Genomic DNA, 20,912 nt, shown 5'->3' with positions numbered 1-20,912 from the left:
ATAATATGTACAGCTTAAGACTTCCAATTTTCTTCTTCCTACTCCACTTTCTACCTTTCTTCTCATTGTCTCTCTTTAGGATCTACCAAAAAAAAAAATTTCTATTTTTTGGTTCCTTATGCCTCTCTCTATATATCTTTAATTGGTTTAGTTTTCCCAAATAACTCTCTTTCTTTCTTTTTATTTTTTCTGAAAAAATAAAACCTAAATTTAGTAGTCGTGGGATTTTACTGCAATCAATCTACTTTATTTTTTTCCTCTCTTTTTTCTCTACATTTTCATTGATTGATTTTCACCAAATTTAAAAAATGAAACCTAAATCTAGAATATTTTAAATCTTCAATTTTTTTTTTTTATATTTGAAGAAAAAAAGGGAGGAGATTTTTGAAAAATTACTATAATTAAAAGAAAAAAGAAAAGAGAAATTTAATTTAATTTTTGTTATGATTCTAAGTTGGTAGAGGTAACGATTAGTGATTGACAACAACAGAAACAATGAATGTGGTTCGTTAAATTTTAAGTTTTAAATTCTATTACGTTAATTGAACACATGGTAACATAATTAAGTCCAGTAGACAAAAAATATTAGATACTATTGAGTCTAATAATTATTAATTTTTTATTAAAATTAAGAATTTATTTAAATACAAATCAAAAATTAAAAGTGCGTTTATTGTGCAAAGTTAAGAGATTTTTCATTATTTAAGCCTTTCCTTTTCTTAATTCTCGCACATGCCTCCCTGCCTCTGCTTGATCTGCTGATTAATTCCAGCTGTAGCATTTTGCTTTTATATTAAAAGGGAGAGACTAAGATTTATAGAAAATACTAGAAAACAATTTGACTACTACATTTGCGTTAAGTACCATGTAACAACAGAATGCAAAACATAGAAATGCATGCAGAAAGATTAGCACCTTAAAGGGTTGGCAAGAGTTTAAGACGATTGGGAGCGAGTTGTCCTAAACTAGTCCTTGTCCCGGTGAACGGTTTCCCAGGATTGTTTGGGCATAGTGGTCCGAGCTGATTTCTTGTTTCTTAAATCACGTATGATCCAGAATTCAGGGATTTGCATGGCAAATTTGTCATAAGATCTTGTAAATTGTCCCAGAACAGCTCTAGAGTTTTTTTTCCCCCCATCTGTTCCTTCTTTAACATAAGCAACACATTTCAAGAGAGACAGACTTGATTTCCTTGACCCTCGTAAATTGTAGATCAGCATCCAGGTTTGACTTCAGTTTCAATCTTTTGATAGTTTAAGTTGCATGAGATAAAACTCTCGATTGACGATATATAATTAAATTGGTTTAATCACATAGTTTGGCTCTAATATAGCCAAATCTTCAGTTATGTCATGGTCATGGAGAATCAATATATCTGATTTTCTCTGAGTACGTGAGGTGGAAAATAAGTGAAGTATGAGTAATTATGACGAGTTTTAGAGGATTTTGTGGGGAACGTGGGTGGCCTAAATCAAGTATTCTAGCGGTGGAGGTGCTGCTGCCGGTGGTTGCGAGATGGAGCAGGTGCTTGGTGGTTCGGTTAGTGAGAGACATAACCACGCGAACATGGCTTGTATGCCCCCTGTTCTGCCCCTCTGGCCCATCTCCTCTCAGCTCCTCTTTTGATCTCTCCTCCCATTTTGTCCTCCACCAAAGTTGTTTTCTTTCCATCCTTTAATATTCAATTATAAATTTTGATAAAATCAAATATAAAATCCGATGGTTGTAATCTAATAATGCAACTCAATTACAATGCCAAACAGGCTTCGGTATATTAATTGTTTCTTATACATTGAAAAGCACTCTTCTTGGTGCAAACTAACCAAAAATATAGGTACAGACAGTGTTTTCTGTTACCGACACTCTCTTCATTTGATACGGGCGGTGAAAATGCAACTGCCATTGAGGGTAATTGACGGAGCGAAAACTCTCCTTTCGTGCATGCCATTGTCTCTGAATTAATGAAGAAACTGCTATATATGAAGGAGCTAAATCAGGGATGAAATATCGAGGAGGAATAATGTCATAGACTCATGTTATTAATCACTAGTTTCAAGGGGCAGTGCCGGCAGGTCTAGAGATGCTCGAGATTCAAAAGGCTTTGTGACTATAGGTAGTACTACATGGTGATTTGTATATGGGGAGACAAAGGTGCCATTTTTACTTTGTGTTGATTACAAAGGAAGAAATATGGAATTAAACTAGTGGGGACAAAGACATGGTAGTTGGAAAAAAAGGTGACAGAGAAGAGAGAGGGAAGAGAGGCGGTAAAGTCCGTGTTTGGGAACTTGAACCATGTAGCAAGTAGCATCCACACCAGCTTGATATGATATGGAATTTCTCAAACTCCACTCTATTTAACTCTTTATGCAGCAAAGCTTTCACTGGCTTATAGGATTTCTTTGTTTGCATCTCTTCAAGTCCAAATTCAATACCATCATCAATCGCCTGCCATCTGCATTTTGCTGTTTCTGAAAGCTGCAGTTTTGCAATATTATTTCACCAAATGAAGGTGAGAACTAAGAAACTGATAATTCAAAAGCTAGATATATAGTAAAGGAATTAAGAGAATGGATTTCTTGGTCAGTTTTTATACTTTGTTAAGGTGTTTTTTTTTTTTTTGGTCTTGTTTGATATTCCAGATATTCAGCTGGGTGCAAAACAAGCTCACTAGCAAGAAATCCAACTCGATTCCAGCTAATTGTAAGTGTGTTCGTATCTTTTCTTGACTTCTACTTTTCAAGGTTTCAATGAACTTTTAAGCTTTTCTCCCCTCCCGGCCTCTCCAGAATCCTCGTAGTAATAAAAAGCTATCCTGTTAACGGAGTGTAACGTGTTTGATCTTCAGACGGCATATGTTTTGTTTGCATACATTTGTTGGTTTTCTAATGAAGTTATCATCACTGATTCTAAATTTTCATTCCTCTGATCTAGATCATATCCAACAGCCTTGCAAAGAAGAGTTCAGCGACTGGCCTCATGGACTGCTAACAATTGGAACGTTTGGAAATAAGATAAAGCAAGAACCAGATCAGAAGGCAAATCTTCAAGAAAATTTCCCTTCGGCACAAGATCATCTACATGGTCTGACGCCTGAAGAAGTCGGAAAGCTTCAAAAAGAGTTAAACTTAATATTTCACGAACATGTTGGAGTTGGACCGACATCAGATAACCTGGAAGCTCCTAATCTTCCATTTGAAAAATTTCTCGACACCAACTCAAGCACGGAAGCTGAAGAAAGGAATTGCAGCGCATGCTCCCATGATTCAAACAAGAAAAACGACCACATTCAATGTAGCACCAGTTTAGTTCACAGTAGAGGGAAAGATATCTGTTTTGATAATTCTAAAGGCGCCATTGGCAAAAAATCATTGTCATTTCTTCTCAAGAAGATGTTTGTTTGCAGAAGTGGATTTTCACCTGCCCCAAGTTTAAGGGATCCAAACCTGGAATCACGAATGGAGAAGGTACGTATATACATCAATGAACACACACAGAATTTCACTAATTATATATTTATTAAGTAAACATGTTGTTAAAATATTTTGATATTGGGACTTGCAGTTGTTGAGGACTATACTTCACAAGAAAATATATCCACAAAGTTCTAGTCCAAAATTGTCTACCAATAAATCCCTGGAGAGCAGCTATACCCCCAAGACTGCCAATGGGGATGAAAAGGTTGAAAAAGCAGATGATGGAAGTAAATGGGTAAAAACAGACTCCGAATGTAAGTTCATATGGTATCAATCTCCATGTTTATATGCAGGCATATTGACAATGAATGTTTAACTTGATTTGTTTCTTCATTGCAGATATTGTTTTGGAAATATGAAGTACCTTATCTTGCTTGGATGACCAGCTATGAAGATACATGGTAACTTTTTTGTGTGGATATACACATGTTTAATACTAATAATTAATGTACACTTTGCCACTATAACTCATAGGAAGTGAACTTCAGTCTAGAAGTGAATCAAAGTTGAATTGGCTGATACGTAATCTAAACTTGATTAGTTGATAATAACTTATACTAAACTTTACATGATGTTTTTGCAGAAAAAATATATGCAATACGATTATATATATATATATATATGATTAAAGGGTATGCTTTGGATGAAGAAATATTTTCATAATCAGTTGCGAGAAAAGAAGATCCAATGATGTGTCGAGATACAAGGATCGATGAGAAACAACATGATCAAGTAGTTTATTGCATAATTATTTTTCAGATTGCAAGGTTTTTTTTTTTATTAAAAGCCTTGGAGGAAGACAATGATTCTTTGGAAATGCAAGTTTACATTGATTTTCTCTCCAGTGTTGCATTTTCTAGGTCCTTAAACTTTGTTTTTGCTTTTTTGAGGATGAGAGGCATATAAATTTGACTTAATAATATCAACTAGTTTATGATCTAATTACATCTTTTATCATCTCCCGTATGTACCAATGAAAAAATCCTACCATATTTCTTGGGACAAGTCTTTTGTACCCTGGATTTTATCTGGTTGGGCTGAACTACGGACCAGAAGTGAGAGTGAGATGAACCAAACTAAATGAGAACGGTCCTGGTCTGCAACCTAATGAACTTCAAGTTTGGGCCAAGGGCCAATTCTTGGTCAATGTACCATTCATCAATTTTCATTATATTATAATCTATCCAAACTATTTGCAAAATTTGACCATATGAAGTGAATTATATATTAGTGTTTAGTTTCTTTAACAACAGAAATTCCAGTTTGGTCAATTTTTTTATGCAACCTGCCACTCGTTGACATCAATATCGACAATCATCCCTAGTCCAAAAGACAGCTTCATTATCACAGAAAAAGGTCATGATTAAATCTAATCCAACGTTCCAAAACCAATTAATTAAGAGCAATAATTCATCATAATTAGAAAAAGAAACCCCAAATTCAATCCGAAATTACTGTATTAAATTGTTTCGTTTTCCCCAAGGTCAAAGGGTGTTGAGCTGAGTTAATTTGTTTTTACTCTGTCGCAGTTAAAATTATTCAATAAATAATAAATTGAAGATTAGAAAAGAAGGGAAAAAACAAAAGATTGAATGATTGATCCACCAAGGCTTTTAATTTTGCTTCTTGCCAGGAAAAGCTCTAAACCTAAACCTAACTCTCCCTTCTCTTTCTCTCTCTTCTTCGTCTCCCTCATAAAAGCTTCCTACAATTTGGTCAATAAAGCTAGGGTTTTACAGCTTTGGAGGTGATCTCTTCTGGGTTCACTCTTTTTGAGAGAGAGGTTTTGCGAAGATTTGAATTTTTTTCTTTGTTGGTGGGGAAGAGTGGTTTAAACATTGGAGGGTTGATTGGGAAGCCAATGCCATTTGTTTGGAAAATTGGAATTGAAGTATCAAGGAAGAATAATTTCCATGTCTTGGGCTGGCCCTGATGATATCTTTCTCTCCACTTCTCTTGCCACCTATCTTGACAGTAATCTCTCTCTCTTCCTCTCTCTGTGTTTGATATGTAGTAGAAAAGCCAATGCAATTGGAATTTTTTGATGTTTTATTTGCAGTCTTTAAATTACCTTCTTTGGGTTTCCTTTTTCTTTTTCTTTTTTGAAGTTTTTCTTAGATGTTAGGTTCGGTTTGTTTAATGATACTGTTTGATTCAGGGGATTCCTGTTTTTGTTCTTTCTCTTTATGAAGTTTTGTTCGTTACTGTTCTTGGATTGTCAGTATTTTTGTGATTTTGTTTTCTTTTAAGAATTGGGAGGAGGTGGTTTTGTATTGTATGTCCAACTTGTTTTCTTAGCTTGGAAGATATGCAAAGTTTGGTGAAAAGAGTTTGTTCAAGGAAAGAGGACCTCTTCCATTTGTTTTTCCAATCATGATGGAAATGTCAATTGGTTTTGTGCTAAAGACTTTGGGGATCTTCACAAGACTCACTTTGTATTTAAAGTTACAAGCTTTCAACTTTGCTTTCGTGGAATTTCATAATTGAATTGTTTGGAGAATATTGAATGAAAGATGCCATCTTGGAAACTTGGGTGGCATCTCAAATTGCTATGTTGCAATCTGACTTTAGTTCCGAGTAGAATTTCTGTTATTGACGCATGATAATTCTCTTTCACAAGTCTTAGAGAGAGAGAGAGAGAGTTGGTTAGCATAAGCTATGCACCTGAAACTATATCATATTTTGATTCCAGACTACCTTGAATGTTTTTGTTTGTAGTTGTCTATCTCCCTACATTCCCATTTTGTCTGCTAGAGGTTTCCCTTCATATTGCAACAGTTATTTAGTAAATTGTCTGTGCTTTAGATCTTTAATGATCGTAAAACGTTCCTTAAAACTTTAATCTATTTTGCAGAAAAGCTTCTTGTCTTGCTGAGAGATGGCAGGAAACTTTTGGGATTACTGCGTTCTTTTGACCAATTTGGTAGTTTGTCTTGATCTTATTCTTTGCTGAGTTCTTTCTGCTGTCTGTGTTTCTGTTAACTTTTCTTTCTTTCTTTGTTCTGACATCTAATGACTGATGTGCTTTTCTTTCACATTAACAGCTAATGTTGTTCTAGAAGGAGCTTGTGAGCGCGTTATTGTTGGTGATCTGTACTGTGACATCCCCTTAGGTCTATATGTAATCCGTGGGGAGAATGTTGTCTTAATAGGAGAGCTGGTATGCTGTTTTATGCTATATTTTTTTCACCCTTTTTCTTTTGTTGGCATGTGGAATTGTTTTGTTGTACAATGAAGGTTGTTTCTTATTTATAATTGCTACTTTCTATACAGGACTTGGAAAAGGAGGAGCTTCCCTCACATATGACTCCTGTATCGGCAGCCGAGATAAAAAGGGTAAGTGGCTTCTTACAATTCTTTATTTCTTTGCACGTTTTGCATGGTTTGCAATAAAAAACTATGAATGAATTTGCATTTGTAGAATATGTGTGCTATAGGTGGATGATAACTGTTATCCTGGAATGTTGTTATTATCTCATTAGGCATGGCTGGGAAGCTAGTTAAGTTAATGTCATAGGCTACTTCTTTCAGTTTGAGTAGAAATGCGTGCTGGACTTTATGAAAGAAACCTTCTATTATTAAATTTTGTTTTCCCAGACAAGCAGACATTTTTTTTAATTTAATTCATGAAGGAACTTCCATAATTTGTTTTTGAAACTTTGATCAATATATCATTTATTAACAGAGAACTCTAATGTTACTCTACACGCTATGTTGAGCAATTAATCAAATGACCAATTGACCAGGTCATTTTCCAAGCTTCCCATCATTGAATAGGTGGTGAAATCTATTTGACCGAACCCATCTTATGAAAGGCTAGGTGGATATTTCCACTTTTAAGGGGTTTTTTGTTTACCATGCTGTACATGTCTATTTTCTCTTCTGGTTTTGGCCACTTTTAAGGGGTTTTTTGTTTACCATGCTATACATGTCTATTTTCGCTTCTGGTTTTGGCAAAGGAAGCTAGTAATTATTTTCTCTTCTGATATGATTTTTTAAAATTGTACACATCATGAATTACTTGTCTCTTTATCCTTTTTCAGGCTCAGAAAGCAGAAAGAGAAGCTACAGATCTGAAGGGCTCCATGAGAAAAAGAATGGAGTTCCTTGATTTTGATTAATAGGTCCTGCTATTTTCTTAGAGTTCATGCCATATTCGCAAATATTAGTGCGATTGTGACCCAAAATTTGAACAAGGGTGGGATAGGCATGAAAGATTCTTACTTCATCCCTGTTATTGGAGGAGGAAGCTAGAAGAGGGGGAGAAAGTTTTAACCATTCTGAAGACCTTATCTGCTAAAAGGTTGGGAAGAGGAAGTTAATTTTTCTGTCTCTTAAGAGGCAACGATGATGATTTCCTTGCACCTCTGTAGCATGGGGAATAGCACTATGTGCAATACCTATAATTAGGTTCTTCAGTGATTTTATTGTTTTGAGAGTTTTCTGTTTATACCAAAAATTATCTTGTTTCTCCTTGTTTTAGTTTCTCGTTTCTTCCTTTCTAGGCTCTTGCATTTCATTCGAATAGAAATTGTTTCAGAATTGCTGTGGTTTGTTGCGTTGGTGCCGCAATCTGTAATGGCAGTCACGTACAATTTATTTGTAACGTGTTTAGTAATGTTTCATGATCTTTACCTGCAGAAGTTTCTCCTATGGCGTACTTGTGCCTTTTTCTACCTTGCCTACTCTAGAATCATGTTATTCTCAGCAGTTTCTTTTATCTTTTCTTGTAGGAGCTAATCTAGTATATGGAAAAAGACAAAATGCTCTTTTTCTTGAGCAATAGATTTAGGTTGAAAATTCACAAATTGATATGGACAAGCATGTATGTTGACAATTAGCAAATTGATCTACAAGCATCTCTCACATGACTTGTTTGAAATTGCTGTAAGCTAGTAGAAAAGTGTACGAATTTTATTAGTAATTTGTTACACATGGACAATAACATTCGACACACAGCTTAATGCTTTCGATAGTACAGTGAATATAAATTAAAAAACTAGTAGCAACCCAAGAATCAGAAACCTGAAAACTTGATGCCACTTGCCACTCAAGGTCCTCACTAAAGCATTGAAACCAGCATCAGAAGTCTGATTTCTATATTACCAGCACTTATCAAACTTCTTTCAATCAGGATAGGTGAGTAAAGAAATGAGGCGCTCGTGATTCGGAAAGTGTGCTACAAGCTCAGAGCGTTTGGCCAGTTCAAAGTCTTGAAACTGAAAGGCAGGTGCGCAGGTGCACCCGACAAGGGAGTAGTGGCTCTCAGCATCCCTTGATTCAGTTTTTGTCACTGCCCCATCAGTGGAAATCTGAAAATCCTTGGTTGGAAATGCACCAAACCAAACATTTGGAGGCACCGTATACTGCACCTGCTGATTATCTAGCAGATCAGGTCCAAGACATGTTAGTTTTATCTGCCCAATCTCATCCAGCTCTAGGACCTGTATGAAACAAGCTGCATCAAGAACCATAAATCGCAACATTGATATTGTCTGGGATAGTATTCGGAAGTATAAGAAATTTCTACACAATTAAGCTTATTTTTAGTATATCCATACCTGTGTTGACATAAATCAAGAACATTTCCAAGTTACCAATCAGTTTGAGTATTATGATTAACAGGAAGACGCACTATTCTATTTTGGCTTGAACAAGGTCAATGCATGTAAAGTTGTTAACTTTTATCTCTGTTAGTCCAGTTTATGTAGCCATTACCGTAAGAGGTTCTCCCAAATAAAAATGCCAGGTCTCAGCACATGGTATACGATGGAGGTGAGACACACACCCGGATGGTAGCAAGAAGTAAATACATGAGCTAACAGCACGATCAACCTTGTCTGCAGTGAAGCTACTGTGATGTTAGGACAATAGATACTACTAACAAATGACTAGTAAATGAGATGAAGACAAATCAAACTTGAAACTAGAAAGAAATCAGTTTCATTAGAATTTCATAACTTTGAATTGCAGACATGGACCCTGCGATTTAAGCTGAAACTTCTGACCGGAACAAGCCCGATCAAAGATAATGGCAGTGGGTGTAATTGAAAGTCAAAGTCAATTTTTTCTAATTTGGAAGGTAACCAAAGCCAGAATGTAAAGCATTTCCCTTGCAGACACCACAGGCTTATGCAGATAACCAAAATCTTCTGCTTCCTATTAATTAAACTTTCAAATTTGATTTCCCATATGTGACTTTAAAAAAAAAAAAAAACTGTGCATTCTTTTTATCCATAACTCCTTTCACTTATTTTTCTCACTTTTTTATTTTACCTATTTTTTTCTCTTCCATCCACACTTGGAGTGTGCCCAAAATCTAGTCAAAAGAATTCTACATGTAAGCAGCGATAAGAAAAGGAAAGAAAGGATTGGACAATTCCTTTGAATTCAACAAGATGTAGACCCAGATCCCAGAGATAGAAACTTGCACAAGTAAAGAATCTAACAACAAAATGGAATCATAAGCCAAAAGAACAAGCTATTCCCAAATCAATAGATTTGAACTTTACTGCAGCAGAAGCGAAAACTGCACAATCAATGAAGAAAGAAGCAAAAAAGACAAGGGGTTTAAACCAAACACTTACATTCAGGAGGAAGTTGAGACTTGGAGAGGAAAACGGAGGTGTCCCTGAAAGTTTCATTATAGAAGCCACCTTCAGGGTGGGCCACCAGATTCAATTTTGCTGCAATCTCAGATGCAGAAGCCATGCTGCTCCAGTTTTTCCTTATAGTGGACTTAACAAACAAATGACCATGTTTCAGACTCCCAACAACCCTCCCTTTGTGTTTTTTATGACACTGTTGGCGATGAGGTCATGTGTACATTTGTATAACCTAACCCAAAAGTGGGATCCACATATTTTACTAGTTTTCTTCTTTGGTGCATCACTTTATTACATGTTAGCGCTGGAAATCTTTGCTCTCTGCTGCATTTGGTCAGACCTTGGTTAGTCTTGGATTCTGTTTTTCCTCAAAGTACGGTGCAATGCTTCGACCCCTACAGTACACAACAAAAATGTTTCGACTCAGGCTGGTGCCCCTGTTTTGTGACATTTCATGGTAACTTGATAATTTTCAAGATTTTATAATTTTTTTTCCAAATTAATGGTAACCTGATATCCACGTTAATTAACACGTGCATGCGGCATAAATCCGGAGAAGCGGAATTCTGTTGAGGCTACGAAGTGATGCAATCAAATCCTTTGAATTCTCGTCAGGTAAGGCGGCTTTTGGGGAAAAAGTGTCAATAATGAAACATCGCAATTATGGCCACATATCAAAGAGGGCCTATCAAGGTTGGAGTTTGCCCTTTGTATACATTTGTGATTTTCTTTACATGCAAATGTACAAAGGGGAGAAAATTAGAACGCGATGTAATGCTGTTGTTCAGAAACATTTCATGTGAACAATAGAAGAGCCAGACTCCATGTAATCTTCCTGAGTGATCCACATCTGCAAGAAAAGTCACCTCTATCAGTTACTTAATCACCAAAAGATCCGAGCCTTGATTGACCCTAAATGAATTTTTTGAGGAGTAAATTAGTTACCCGTTCAAAGGTGCTTAGAGAAGCCAAAATGGACCCACCAATCCAAACGCTATACTTTCTCTCTGGCGGTGCAATCACCCTGACCCTCACCCCGGGAGGAGCCAATGAGCTCACCTCTTTGGCCAACCTATCAGCCAGGCCTGGCATCAAAGTGGTACCCCCGCTGAGCACAACATTTCCAAACATCTCTCTTCTAACATCCATGTCACTCCTCCTGATTGATCTCACCAAAATCTCATGGAGACCACCTGACTCCATTCCCACCCTGCTTGGATCAAACAGAACTTCGGGGCACTTAAACCTGCTAGCTCCAATAGTTATGACTTGCCCATCTGGCAATTCATATTGCCTGTCAAGCTCTGAGCTTTCCCTTGATGTGACAAGTTCTTTATTGAAATCCATTGCTACAAATGAAAGTCGTTCTTTTATGTCCCTAACGATTTCTTTTTCCGCTGATGTTGTGAAGACGTAGCCCTCTTGAGTCAGGATCTTGGTGAGGTAGTCTGTCAGGTCCTTGCCTGCTAGATCAAGCCGATTGATAGCGTGAGGGAGTGCATAGCCCTCATAGATGGGGACTACATGGGTGACTCCTTCACCAGAGTCCATCACAACTCCTGCATACAATGTAATAGCATGCATAAGTTTGTGTGTATCCTATAAGGGGCATGGTCTTAAGATCGATTTACCTGTGGTTCGGCCACTGGCATAGAGGGATAGGACTGCTTGAATAGCTATGTACGTTGCTGGGACATCAAAAGCTTCGAACATGATTTCTACCATTTTTTCTCTGTTAATTCTGGGATTTAATGGAGCCTCAGTTAAGAGAACAGGGTGTTCTTCAATGGTAACTCTGAGTTCCGTATCAAATGTGTGCTCCCAGAGTCTCTCCATAGCTGCCCAGTCTCTCACTATCCCATGATCAATAGGGTAACTCAATCTGAGGATTCCTCTCCTTGCTTGTGCTTCATCTCCGAAGTAGATGTCTTTCTGTCCAAAGCCAACCATGGCATGTCTGTTTCGTGGACGACCTGTTATGCTCGGAAAAAGCACACTTGGAGCATCATCACCACCAAAACCAGCCTGCATTAAGGAAAGCACTTGTCAAAAATTTATATATTAACTTCCGAGAGATGGTGAGATGATGGATCACTAACCTTGACAGAACCTGATCCATTATCACAAACGATTGGCCGGTTTTCAAAGAAATCCATACTGTAGCCTGAGATTTGGATGAGGAATTATCTGGGAAAGCTGAAAAATTTTGGATACTTGGAATATAGAATTATGAAGAGAAATGAAATGGAAGATTCATATAGGAGGTTGGCTTGTATAAGATATCTAATATAGAGAGGTAGCATAAGAGGACAAAATTAAATGTCGACGCCTTTAACTTTGGCATGAATTTTAGAGATCCTAACTTTGGTTGCTTTTGGAGAATGTCCTCGAATATTGGAAAGTCACTCTAAAAGGGCATCTATATTCCCTCTGTTATCAGTTGGGCGAGAATCGATTCCGCAGTTAACAAGAAAAGGTTTTGCTTAAACAGGGGGGCATTCTGTGATCCACAATACCACGCCGCTGGAAAAGAACTCCAAAAGGTTAAAAACGAAAAATGAAAATAACACCTGACGCAAATATTTCAACGAAAGTTCACTCCTTTTACTCTTAATGGCTGAAATTTTGGTCGTATTAGAAGCAAGCATCGTTTCACATGGACTCTCCTATGTAAACTTTCCAACGGATCAAGTCATGTTTGTCGAGTTTGAGATTGGACTTGCCCTTAAGCTATCAACAACTTATAATATATCATGTGAAGAACAAGATCCTGTTAACAAATGATTATTGTGCGTGCCTGCATTTATCAAAAGAAATTAATGTAATCACATTGCCAACAAGATGAACATGCTAACATAATTGTCAGGCATTCGGTTCAAGCACTCAAACCCCCGCCAGGAACATACTTTGAAACCTAATCTCTGGAGAACAATGGCTAGCACCAAGGTAAACATTGAGAGCCCTTGAGGGTCCATCAAAATACTACCAACTACCTTGTGACAGCTCCTAGTTTTAATAGCTCATCGAGAGAAATTTGAAACTCATGCTAGTTATAAAAATATCATGAACCATCCCAACTTTAGCTTTCATCTCTGCTCACAAATCCTTGCAAAGAACTCCCCATTCCAGCACCAACAGCTTCTGCCAAATACTTTGCCTGTAACAGTGTAACTTCATTCAGAATTCTAAAACAGACTCCCATTTTTTCAAAAAAGTTTTTAAAAAGAAAACGAAAAGGAATGGAGGGAAAAACCACCTCCTGGATTGTCTTCTTCAGATCAAAAGCATCTTTCACCAGATCATCCAAGAACAGCCATGTATCACGAAACTCTGCCAGAAAATGGTGAGTAAATGAAATGCTATCTAAAAGGTTGCATCTCCACAAGAAAGTCACTGATGAGACAAAGATGTATACGCATCAAATTAATCACATAAAGGTAAAGGGAAATGAACCTGGCAAACCGTCAGTCAGCGTGTAAGTCTCTGTTGTTGAGTATATCCCTCCAAGGACAGTGCATTTCACATAACAATCTACATCAGAGGCCTCATAACCAGCAGCATGCGGGATTTCATCAGCCAGCATTCCCAGCTGCTTGATACTTGTTGAAACATTCAATTGATGTGCCTACAAAAGAATGTTAGAAAATAATTGTCTTGAAGAGTGAAGGCTTTGATAAAGTAAACTAGTACTTTAACCAGAAAAAAGGTATAGGGACTGGTACTTGAATGCTGAGAGCTTGAGGCCATTTTGATATTTAGGGCGCTTGCATTTTTCTAGGTGAATCCTTACAAGCTTAGAGATGTGCTGGCTAGGAATCAAGTTTTGTAATACCTCTCCGGAGTCAGTTCTATTAATAAGCCTTTGTAAGCAGTCATCCATAAAGAACTGCAGAGAGAAAAGAGATGAAGTCATTGTCGAAAAATGAAGGAGAACAGATCATACTAGCTGAAATTAGCAAAGCTAAGTACGCATCAAACAGTGAGATTCTTACACATACAACTAATCAATAGCTTAGCATCAGGAAACCAGTATTCGGTAGATACAACAAGATATGCCAACTTGAGAATACAAGACCAAAAGAAATAGACTTTAAAATGTTAAAGACAAATTTTGAGCAGAGTGGTCTAAACAAAGTATAGAGAAGAACCAAATTAACGATCCAGGAAAGAGAAACCAAAATTTAGTCCCTTCCTAGAAGAACAGCCTTCAAAAATACTTTCAGATTGATTTTGATTAACGCATTGCCATGGACGAGAGAAACATGACAGCATGCAATAATAAGACCAACACTACTATGAGATTGTTTGACCAATTAATTCATGCTACGGTTTATCTGCAATTCCCTACCTAAAATTTCCATATCGGAACTGATAACAATCACAATTAAAGAATAATTTGACATATAAATAAAGTGAAAGATTAAAAGAAGAGCTTATGAAAAGATTGAAACTTTTCTTTTTACAGCCAAAAGAGTTGAAACTTTGTTCACCCAAAAAATTACCTGACAAGGGCTGCTTCTTGTCGGGGGAAAGATCCAACAATTGAAGGAGAAACCCCAACATCTTTTGCACCTGCTACCATTGCTTCTTCGCTCCATCCCAATCTCATCTGCATTTAAAAAAAAATCAATTTTTATCCCTAAAAAATCGTAAATAAAAATATAAAGTTTTTAAAAAATATTAATTGAATGTACGTACGACGTGTCGTAGTGAGGCTGGCAGCACCCGAGCTTGCTCCTCCTCGTACGCAGCTCTCGGATTTTTTCTCTTGTCACGTGGACCACCCCCAGATGTTGATGATGTCGACGAACTCGTTGACGATGACACCGTGGAAGAATCAGATGGACTAAGGGTCTGCTTAGGGAACGGTTGTGGGTCTACAGTAGTGGAAAACAGTGAAGAGCTAATGACGGTTCTGAGGTTAGGAAATCGAAGAAGGCGGCCTTCGCCGCCGTTGTTAATAAGAGTGGCGTCGTGACAGAAGCGATTCGCCGCCGTTCGATACATATCATCCTGCGTTCACCTTGAGTTCCGACTCCGAGAGTGCGTTTAGGTCCTCTTGGTAAATAAAATAATCTTTAGTCATGTCAACTGTCCACGAAGACTCGCTCTATATGATTTATCAACATGAAATTACAATAGTCTTTTGTCATGAATGTGTAAGAATGATGAACCCCATGGTGGGCAAGGCAAGGCTGGTATCAGCCTTCCTCTTACCCTGAGGCTTAATCTGCGAAGACTACTGCAAAGAAATGGAAATATGGAATTAATATAACAATCATTCTATGAAAATGGCTCATTTTTGCATTTACAAACAAACATATCAACAATATTACAATGCTATTCAAATTGAGCGTTCTTCCAAAATCAAAATGGAAAAAAAAAATACATGACTAAGATTATATCCTAATCATTTTTTGAAAACTTCTTCACTTTGAAGTTAACTTATCCTAAGTTTTTAACAAAATGAAAATGCGATTTCTTTCGGGAAAAAAAAAATTGCTATGCACAAACGCTCATTGTTGGGTCGTTATGAAGATGCCAACGACAAAGATCATTCTTGTTTATTCCTTGGGACTGATATTTCTTCGATGCCTCTCTGTAGTGTTTCATGATGAGCGTCTGAGCGTGGATCTTGATCTTTGCTGGCAACCTCAGCTACCCTTTTCTTTTTTCTGACTCACCTACAGCAAACAGGCCTGCCTCAAGATTAATTTACCTCTTCTATCCTCCTAATGGCTTCCTTCATGTGTAGCCGCTGATCAGGGTTACCTTCAGTGCAAGCAGCTCCAATTTGGAGAAGTTGCAGCATCTGATTGAGTGAACCTGTATCCTTTGCTATCTCAGGATCAATCAATTCTTCCACTTGGTTCTGATCAGTTATTGATGTTTGTACCCATTGCACGATATCAGTCCCACCCTTGCCATTGCTTAGATATTGAGAAGGGAATTTCCCTGTGATGATTTCCAGAATGATAATTCCTAGGCAATAAACGTCTGATTTTGGAGAGACTTGCTGGTACTGAACATATTCAGGGGATTTGTAAGCAAACAATCCTTGGGCAGCATTGCTGGAGTTTGTCAATGGTTGAAAGGCATAGTCACTTAGTAACGGATCATAATTTTCAGTTAAAAGAACATTACTGGATTTTAGATTTCCATGGGGGACCTCGTATGTTGCAAACTCTGTATAAATGAAACTGAGTCCACGAGCGATTCCGTGGATGATCTTCAGACGGGTCGGCCAATTCAGATTAGCATGAATGATTCCTCGATCACCTGAAAAACCATGTTTTCGAGTTAGAAATGGGAAGAAAGAGAAAAACAAACCTGTAATCTGTAACGTTTCAATTTGTTCTTCACTCTATTCTTTGTAATGTTACATAGAATGTTATCCTCCAATGTAACTGACTTGAATATGATGCCAACGCTTATTTCCATTGCCAGGTGAAGATATTTAACCATTAATTTTAGAATTTTAATCAGATTCAGAGACGCAAAAGCAATTACATAGTTATCTAAAATATAAATTAACCAAGATGATGATAGTCATACCATGCAAGACGTATAACAAGCTGCCCTTAGGCATGTATTCGGAAACAATAAGCTTCTCCTCTCTTCGAAAATGGTATGCCAATGGCGTCAAGATATTCGGGTGCCTTAATTTCCCAAACCGCCTCATTTCAGCATCAAACCCATCTTTTCCCAACCTATTCATCTCCCTCATTCGCTTCACTACCACGGCCAATCCATTTGCCATCACAGCCTTGTATGCAGAGCCTAACCCGCCATTTCCAAGCACCTCCGCGGCTGCCTTCATCAAATCTTGCAACCCAAAGGCTTCTTTCGCATCATTCACCATGACCAAGTCAGTCATCCCATTCTTACTGCCATGATGCGAGGAGCCTCTCTTCGAGTCAGAACTACCCCTGCGGCTTGACTCTGAAGGCTTTCGGCGGGTTGATTCAGGTACGTGCACTTCCACTACCTCCTCTCTTAGAGGTTCCTTACCTAGCACGCTGAAGTCATCGTCCCTCCTACGCCTTGCGGAAATGATAGAGACTATCACAAACAACAGTAAAATAATTAAGGTTGCGATGCCAATGACTACCTTGGCGCTGGAACCAGATCCTTGGTTTTGGCCTGATGGTTTTGAAGCTCCTGATTGTTGAACTTTGTCGCAATCTATCCCCAGTGGTTTCCCACAAAGTCCTTCGTTTTCTTTGAATGAAGAGGCATTGAACTTGGAGAAACTTGCTGGGATTTCTCCCTCCAGGTTGTTACGGGTTAGGTTAAGGGAAGTAAGTACATTCGGAAATTTCAATGGTGGGATTTGTCCTGAGAATTGATTGCCCTCTAGATGGAGTTCTACGAGATGGGGTAGTTGCATTAAGGACTCGGGAATTTTTCCTGTGAGTTTGTTATCATTTAGCCAAACTTTCTTCAAAGATCCCATCGATGCAAAGTAATCATTTGGTATCTCACCGCTAAACTGATTGTGAGATAAGTATATAGCCTTTAAAGCGCCAAGTTTATTAAATTCCGGGATTGGACCTGTGAAAGAGTTCCTAACTAAGCTGATGGTTCTCAAGCCACGAAGTTGAAGCAAAGCTTGAACGTCGACTGGTCCTGCAAGATGTAAGCCTGTCAAATGGAGGCCAACAATGGTCTGTCCAGAACACATGACACCAACCCACTTTTGCTGGCAAGGAGAGGACCCTGGTTTCCAACTATTCAGATCACCTTGTGACAAAGATCTCTTGAGCTTAATGAGATTATCTACATCTGATTGAGAGAAACAAAGGGTGGGAAGAGAAAGGGTTAAGAGAAGGGGTATCAAAGGGAGGAAGGGGAGGAGGAAGCGAACAGCGGCCATTACTGACCGGAAATGGTAAAGCTCCGGATAGAAACGAGCCGCTGCTCGGAAAGATCGTGTGGTTCGCTGAGTCTTTGTTTGGGTTGTTCTGTTTCCTTTTGCTTAATTCGGGGAAGACAAGAGGGTGGTGTGCCATGTTGGTAAGAGTATGTGGCTTTGAGAGAAGGAATTGAAGGATGCAGCTGGCAAGGTTACAGTAGATTCTAAGAATAGAAATGGAATAGAGGCTTGAGAGGGGAGAGAGTTTATGGGATTGAAAGGGAGAAAGAGAGGCGTGCAACTTCTTTTGACCTTGTCAGCGTCAACGCGGGGCCTTTACCATTAATGGGTTGACGCCATTACAGAACTGACTTCAATCTCGTACAGGAAGAAATTCTATGTTGAGTAATGCCATACAATCTAAATTGTTGGTATCGCAGACAAACATCTCTTTCGGAAAATCCATAAATGAGTATGAATAATAAACCAGTATCAAATGGTAAAAATGACTAGATTAAAGGTGTTGGTCTAGTCAAAAGTTGTTAAAAGAGTATATTATTTAAGCTCATATAGATTGTGTTTTAGCTGTCTGACCATGAAACTATGACTTCTCTGATTTAGTCAAAGCAACGACAAGGCAATTCCATGATAGCAAAGTATTTTTCTGTAAAATTAAAAAAGCATAGTAATGATTAGAGTCAAAAGAATCAAATTCTTGCGGTTTTCTTTGTTCCTGCTATGTACAATTATTTGGTATGCACATGAAAAAACCGAGTACAATTTACAGAGACGATATGATGGCGGTACCTAGGTTTTGAATCACGTCCCTGCAATCCCATTTCTCGAGTCTTAAGTGAAAATCAACGTGTTGTGAAAGCCTGCAGACACAAACATGCAATGTTATATATCACCCTACTCTTATTGGCAGCTTTGCTTTAGTCACTATAAGCTCAACGAAAATGAATGAGTGAAATTCATGGTGTAATATATTACCCCATTTGAATAAGTTAATGTAATTTCAAAGCTCAAACAAGAAGAACAGCAATACCGAGAAAACATTGCAGTGACCAGGGTCTGCAATATGAGCCATCAAGTTCTCAATTGGGCCTTCGCCGGTATAGATAGCTTGGAAGCAGAAGCCAACAAATGCTAGCATCGCAATACGCCCATTCTTGATCTCTTTAGTCCTCAACACCATCACTGGCTCTGGGGACCCTCTTCCCCACATCATGGGGTCAAACCACAAGCCACCTGGGTAACCAACATCCGGCGTTGGGTTCTTCTTGTTAGGAATTTTCAATTGAATATCTACACTCCCTGGGTTAATCATATCAACCCACCTTCTGCCTTCAACCCAACCCATCAATGCCATTTGCACCACAAACAAGGTTGTAGGGTCTGCAAAGTATTCTCGAGCACCAGCATCATACCATGAGAAGTTCTCAATGAAACCCAGCCTTTCAAGGCATTCTGGTATGAGTATTCCTGCCACAGCCAGCATTGCCCACCTGGCATGCATTAGCTCAGCTTGTGCAAACCATTTAAGTGTTTCTGGATCAGATCCTGGAAATAATTTATTTTACACATAAGCAAATGTTGAATATGAGAGTGGTGCCAAGCACCTCAGATAATAAAAGTTTTGCAAGCAACTTCAAGCAACATTTATTTTAGACCATTGCTGATATCTTGCTCCAGAAGAGAAAAGGGGAGGGTAATCTTACAAGTTGGTGTCAGAAGTAGGCAGTAAATTAAGCTGAATGGATCCTGTTTTCCCTCAGAAATCAGAATTAATTAGTTTAGGTTGAAGTTTTTGGCTCATCTATGATCAACAAAATCGGTACAAATGCAACTGCGAAAGCGGGTCCTAACCAACAAATTTCACAGGATTGCCAAACTTTTACCAGGGATAAAAAATTCCTCCTGGCTTCAAAACTAAAAGTGCAAGTTTCATAATGTCTAACTCAATGCAAAATAAAGGCATACCTAATCCAAGTGGGTCGAAGCCAAAATCTCCAGGAAGGCTACAACAAAAAAAAATGAAGAAATTTATAATAATATCATGCCGATCTTATTTCAACACAAACATTAGAAATTGCACCACTTAGTACTTTCAGAAAACTAAATTCAGGATGTTCTTTATGGCTGCAGAAAAGGAAAAGAAACTAAAAGACTAAAAGGGATTGTTGGACCATCTCAGACTTTTTCTGTTTAAGCATTAGAATGCATTTATAAATACTGCCAAAGAAGAGTCTTATGCACAAGGGAATGATAGAGACAAATATCAGATTTAAGGACATTTATCTGGTATATGACTGCCTACAGGAGGAGAGATAGATCGATGCTACCTGCCATCGAGCCACTCTGGAGGTGTGCTACCAGGGAACCATAATGGTCTATCAGGAGGAAGGGGTTCACAAACACTCGACACTCCTTTCGTTGCTCTCAGATGAGTGCTCCCTGGTAAGAAAGTTGTAATTTTTCCTGGAAATGGTTTTTGAGGTCTATCCCTGTGTATGGGCAAATTTACTTGGAATCAGCAAAAGCATTTCGAAGAATGACAACTTTATATGTGCGTAGTTAACAAAGCAATGTATTTTTTAAATCTCAATTACCTGATTGGAAGGCTTGACAGTGCGGTGGAAGCAATAGCTAAGGCCATAGATGACACAACACAAATGTCCTTTGGAGTTGGCAAAGCCTTGCTTTGCAAGGATGACTCCCTTATCTGCTAGTAAAGTACGGGAAACACTGAAGAAGTCATGATAGACTCTCTGAGGTGGAACAAAAGGGGAGCCAGGAGACCAATGCCAGCTGTACATGTGTAAAAGATAGAAAGTTTGCAACACAGTTCTGGTTAGTGGTCTGGGTAAGGACAATGTGGCCTATAACATCCGGGCCCAAGTTGAAGATGGGTCTGAACTCTGATGTCCTGGACCACCCTACATGGTCACATCCAGGTTCCCGAAACCAGCTCAG

The 20,912-nt window shown here is 38.2% G+C and overlaps 7 protein-coding genes across 8 annotated transcripts; 2 read left to right on the top strand and 5 right to left on the bottom strand.

Moving 5' to 3' along the window:
• Nucleotides 1–1,854: 1,854 nt before the first annotated feature.
• Nucleotides 1,855–4,293, top strand: LOC18588257 (protein NEGATIVE GRAVITROPIC RESPONSE OF ROOTS). Its single transcript, XM_018127065.2, has 6 exons — nt 1,855–2,512; nt 2,643–2,703; nt 2,935–3,467; nt 3,565–3,730; nt 3,816–3,877; nt 4,060–4,293. The coding sequence occupies exons 1-5, from the start codon at nt 2,507–2,509 to the stop codon at nt 3,833–3,835; spliced, it is 786 nt and encodes a 261-aa protein (XP_017982554.2). The 5' UTR covers nt 1,855–2,506; the 3' UTR covers nt 3,836–3,877; nt 4,060–4,293.
• Nucleotides 4,294–5,048: 755 nt separating this feature from the next.
• LSM1A (Small nuclear ribonucleoprotein family protein) lies at nt 5,049–8,119 on the top strand. The gene is made up of 5 exons (XM_007012542.3): nt 5,049–5,450; nt 6,331–6,399; nt 6,521–6,636; nt 6,750–6,812; nt 7,520–8,119. Exons 1-5 carry the CDS (start codon nt 5,390–5,392, stop codon nt 7,595–7,597), a joined length of 387 nt encoding a protein of 128 aa, XP_007012604.1. The 5' UTR covers nt 5,049–5,389; the 3' UTR covers nt 7,598–8,119.
• Nucleotides 8,120–8,369: 250 nt separating this feature from the next.
• LOC18588255 (RmlC-like jelly roll fold protein) lies at nt 8,370–10,290 on the bottom strand. Its single transcript, XM_007012541.3, has 3 exons — nt 10,064–10,290; nt 9,195–9,316; nt 8,370–8,920 (listed from the first exon to the last, which is right to left on the bottom strand). Exons 1-3 carry the CDS (start codon nt 10,185–10,187, stop codon nt 8,603–8,605), a joined length of 564 nt encoding a protein of 187 aa, XP_007012603.1. The 5' UTR covers nt 10,188–10,290; the 3' UTR covers nt 8,370–8,602.
• Nucleotides 10,291–10,347: 57 nt separating this feature from the next.
• On the bottom strand, nt 10,348–12,329 carry LOC18588254 (actin-like). Its single transcript, XM_018127877.2, has 5 exons — nt 12,181–12,329; nt 11,713–12,106; nt 11,027–11,640; nt 10,592–10,931; nt 10,348–10,476 (listed from the first exon to the last, which is right to left on the bottom strand). Exons 1-4 carry the CDS (start codon nt 12,235–12,237, stop codon nt 10,866–10,868), a joined length of 1,131 nt encoding a protein of 376 aa, XP_017983366.2. The 5' UTR covers nt 12,238–12,329; the 3' UTR covers nt 10,348–10,476; nt 10,592–10,865.
• Nucleotides 12,330–12,923: 594 nt separating this feature from the next.
• LOC18588253 (ubiquinone biosynthesis COQ9-like protein) lies at nt 12,924–15,088 on the bottom strand. Its single transcript, XM_088810154.1, is given in 8 exon segments — nt 12,924–13,238; nt 13,338–13,411; nt 13,535–13,706; nt 13,804–13,851; nt 13,854–13,967; nt 14,563–14,585; nt 14,588–14,690; nt 14,780–15,088. Coding segments are annotated over 8 exon segments (921 nt in total). The 3' UTR covers nt 12,924–13,160.
• Nucleotides 15,089–15,362: 274 nt separating this feature from the next.
• On the bottom strand, nt 15,363–18,804 carry LOC18588252 (pollen receptor-like kinase 3). The gene is made up of 3 exons (XM_007012537.3): nt 18,744–18,804; nt 16,637–18,600; nt 15,363–16,360 (listed from the first exon to the last, which is right to left on the bottom strand). Exons 2-3 carry the CDS (start codon nt 17,955–17,957, stop codon nt 15,792–15,794), a joined length of 1,890 nt encoding a protein of 629 aa, XP_007012599.3. The 5' UTR covers nt 17,958–18,600; nt 18,744–18,804; the 3' UTR covers nt 15,363–15,791.
• Nucleotides 18,629–20,709, bottom strand: LHCA6 (PSI type II chlorophyll a/b-binding protein (Lhca2*1)). Of its 2 annotated transcripts, none has more exons than XM_018126520.2 (5): nt 20,549–20,709; nt 20,282–20,443; nt 19,920–19,957; nt 18,930–19,499; nt 18,629–18,814 (listed from the first exon to the last, which is right to left on the bottom strand). In XM_018126520.2, exons 1-4 carry the CDS (start codon nt 20,593–20,595, stop codon nt 18,955–18,957), a joined length of 792 nt encoding a protein of 263 aa, XP_017982009.2. In that variant the 5' UTR covers nt 20,596–20,709; the 3' UTR covers nt 18,629–18,814; nt 18,930–18,954. The 2 variants fall into 2 exon arrangements, with proteins under 2 accessions (XP_017982009.2, XP_017982010.2); XM_018126521.2 differs by having other exon boundaries at nt 18,985–19,499.
• Nucleotides 20,710–20,912: the final 203 nt, after the last annotated feature.

Source organism: Theobroma cacao, chromosome 9, assembly GCF_053813885.1.
Source record: "Theobroma cacao isolate CCN51 chromosome 9, ASM5381388v1, whole genome shotgun sequence".
NCBI lineage: Eukaryota > Viridiplantae > Streptophyta > Magnoliopsida > Malvales > Malvaceae > Theobroma > Theobroma cacao.
Note: the sequence above shows the minus strand (reverse complement) of the source record. Positions and strands in the feature narration are given on the sequence as shown.

Coding starts and splice junctions, on each gene's coding strand:
- LSM1A (XM_007012542.3), top strand. CDS start 5,390: ATGTCTTGGGCTGGCCCTGATGATATCTTTCTCTCCACTTCTCTTGCC. Junction 5,451..6,330: donor TCTTGCCACCTATCTTGACA/GTAATCTCTCTC, acceptor TCTATTTTGCAG/AAAAGCTTCTTGTCTTGCTG. Junction 6,637..6,749: donor TTGTCTTAATAGGAGAGCTG/GTATGCTGTTTT, acceptor CTTTCTATACAG/GACTTGGAAAAGGAGGAGCT.
- LHCA6 (XM_018126520.2), bottom strand. CDS start 20,595: ATGGCCTTAGCTATTGCTTCCACCGCACTGTCAAGCCTTCCAATCAG. Junction 19,958..20,281: donor CCAGAGTGGCTCGATGGCAG/GTAGCATCGATC, acceptor TTTTTGTTGTAG/CCTTCCTGGAGATTTTGGCT. Junction 19,500..19,919: donor CTTCGACCCACTTGGATTAG/GTATGCCTTTAT, acceptor AATTATTTCCAG/GATCTGATCCAGAAACACTT.
- LOC18588252 (XM_007012537.3), bottom strand. CDS start 17,957: ATGGCCGCTGTTCGCTTCCTCCTCCCCTTCCTCCCTTTGATACCCCTT. Junction 16,361..16,636: donor CTTGTTATACGTCTTGCATG/GTATGACTATCA, acceptor ATGGTTTTTCAG/GTGATCGAGGAATCATTCAT.
- LOC18588254 (XM_018127877.2), bottom strand. CDS start 12,237: ATGGATTTCTTTGAAAACCGGCCAATCGTTTGTGATAATGGATCAGGT. Junction 11,641..11,712: donor TGCCAGTGGCCGAACCACAG/GTAAATCGATCT, acceptor CATTGTATGCAG/GAGTTGTGATGGACTCTGGT. Junction 10,932..11,026: donor CTCTAAGCACCTTTGAACGG/GTAACTAATTTA, acceptor CTTTTCTTGCAG/ATGTGGATCACTCAGGAAGA.
- LOC18588255 (XM_007012541.3), bottom strand. CDS start 10,187: ATGGCTTCTGCATCTGAGATTGCAGCAAAATTGAATCTGGTGGCCCAC. Junction 9,317..10,063: donor GTCTCAACTTCCTCCTGAAT/GTAAGTGTTTGG, acceptor GCTTCACTGCAG/ACAAGGTTGATCGTGCTGTT. Junction 8,921..9,194: donor ATTTGGGAGAACCTCTTACG/GTAATGGCTACA, acceptor TGTTTCATACAG/GTCCTAGAGCTGGATGAGAT.
- LOC18588257 (XM_018127065.2), top strand. Junction 2,704..2,934: donor CAACTCGATTCCAGCTAATT/GTAAGTGTGTTC, acceptor CCTCTGATCTAG/ATCATATCCAACAGCCTTGC. Junction 3,731..3,815: donor GGTAAAAACAGACTCCGAAT/GTAAGTTCATAT, acceptor TCTTCATTGCAG/ATATTGTTTTGGAAATATGA.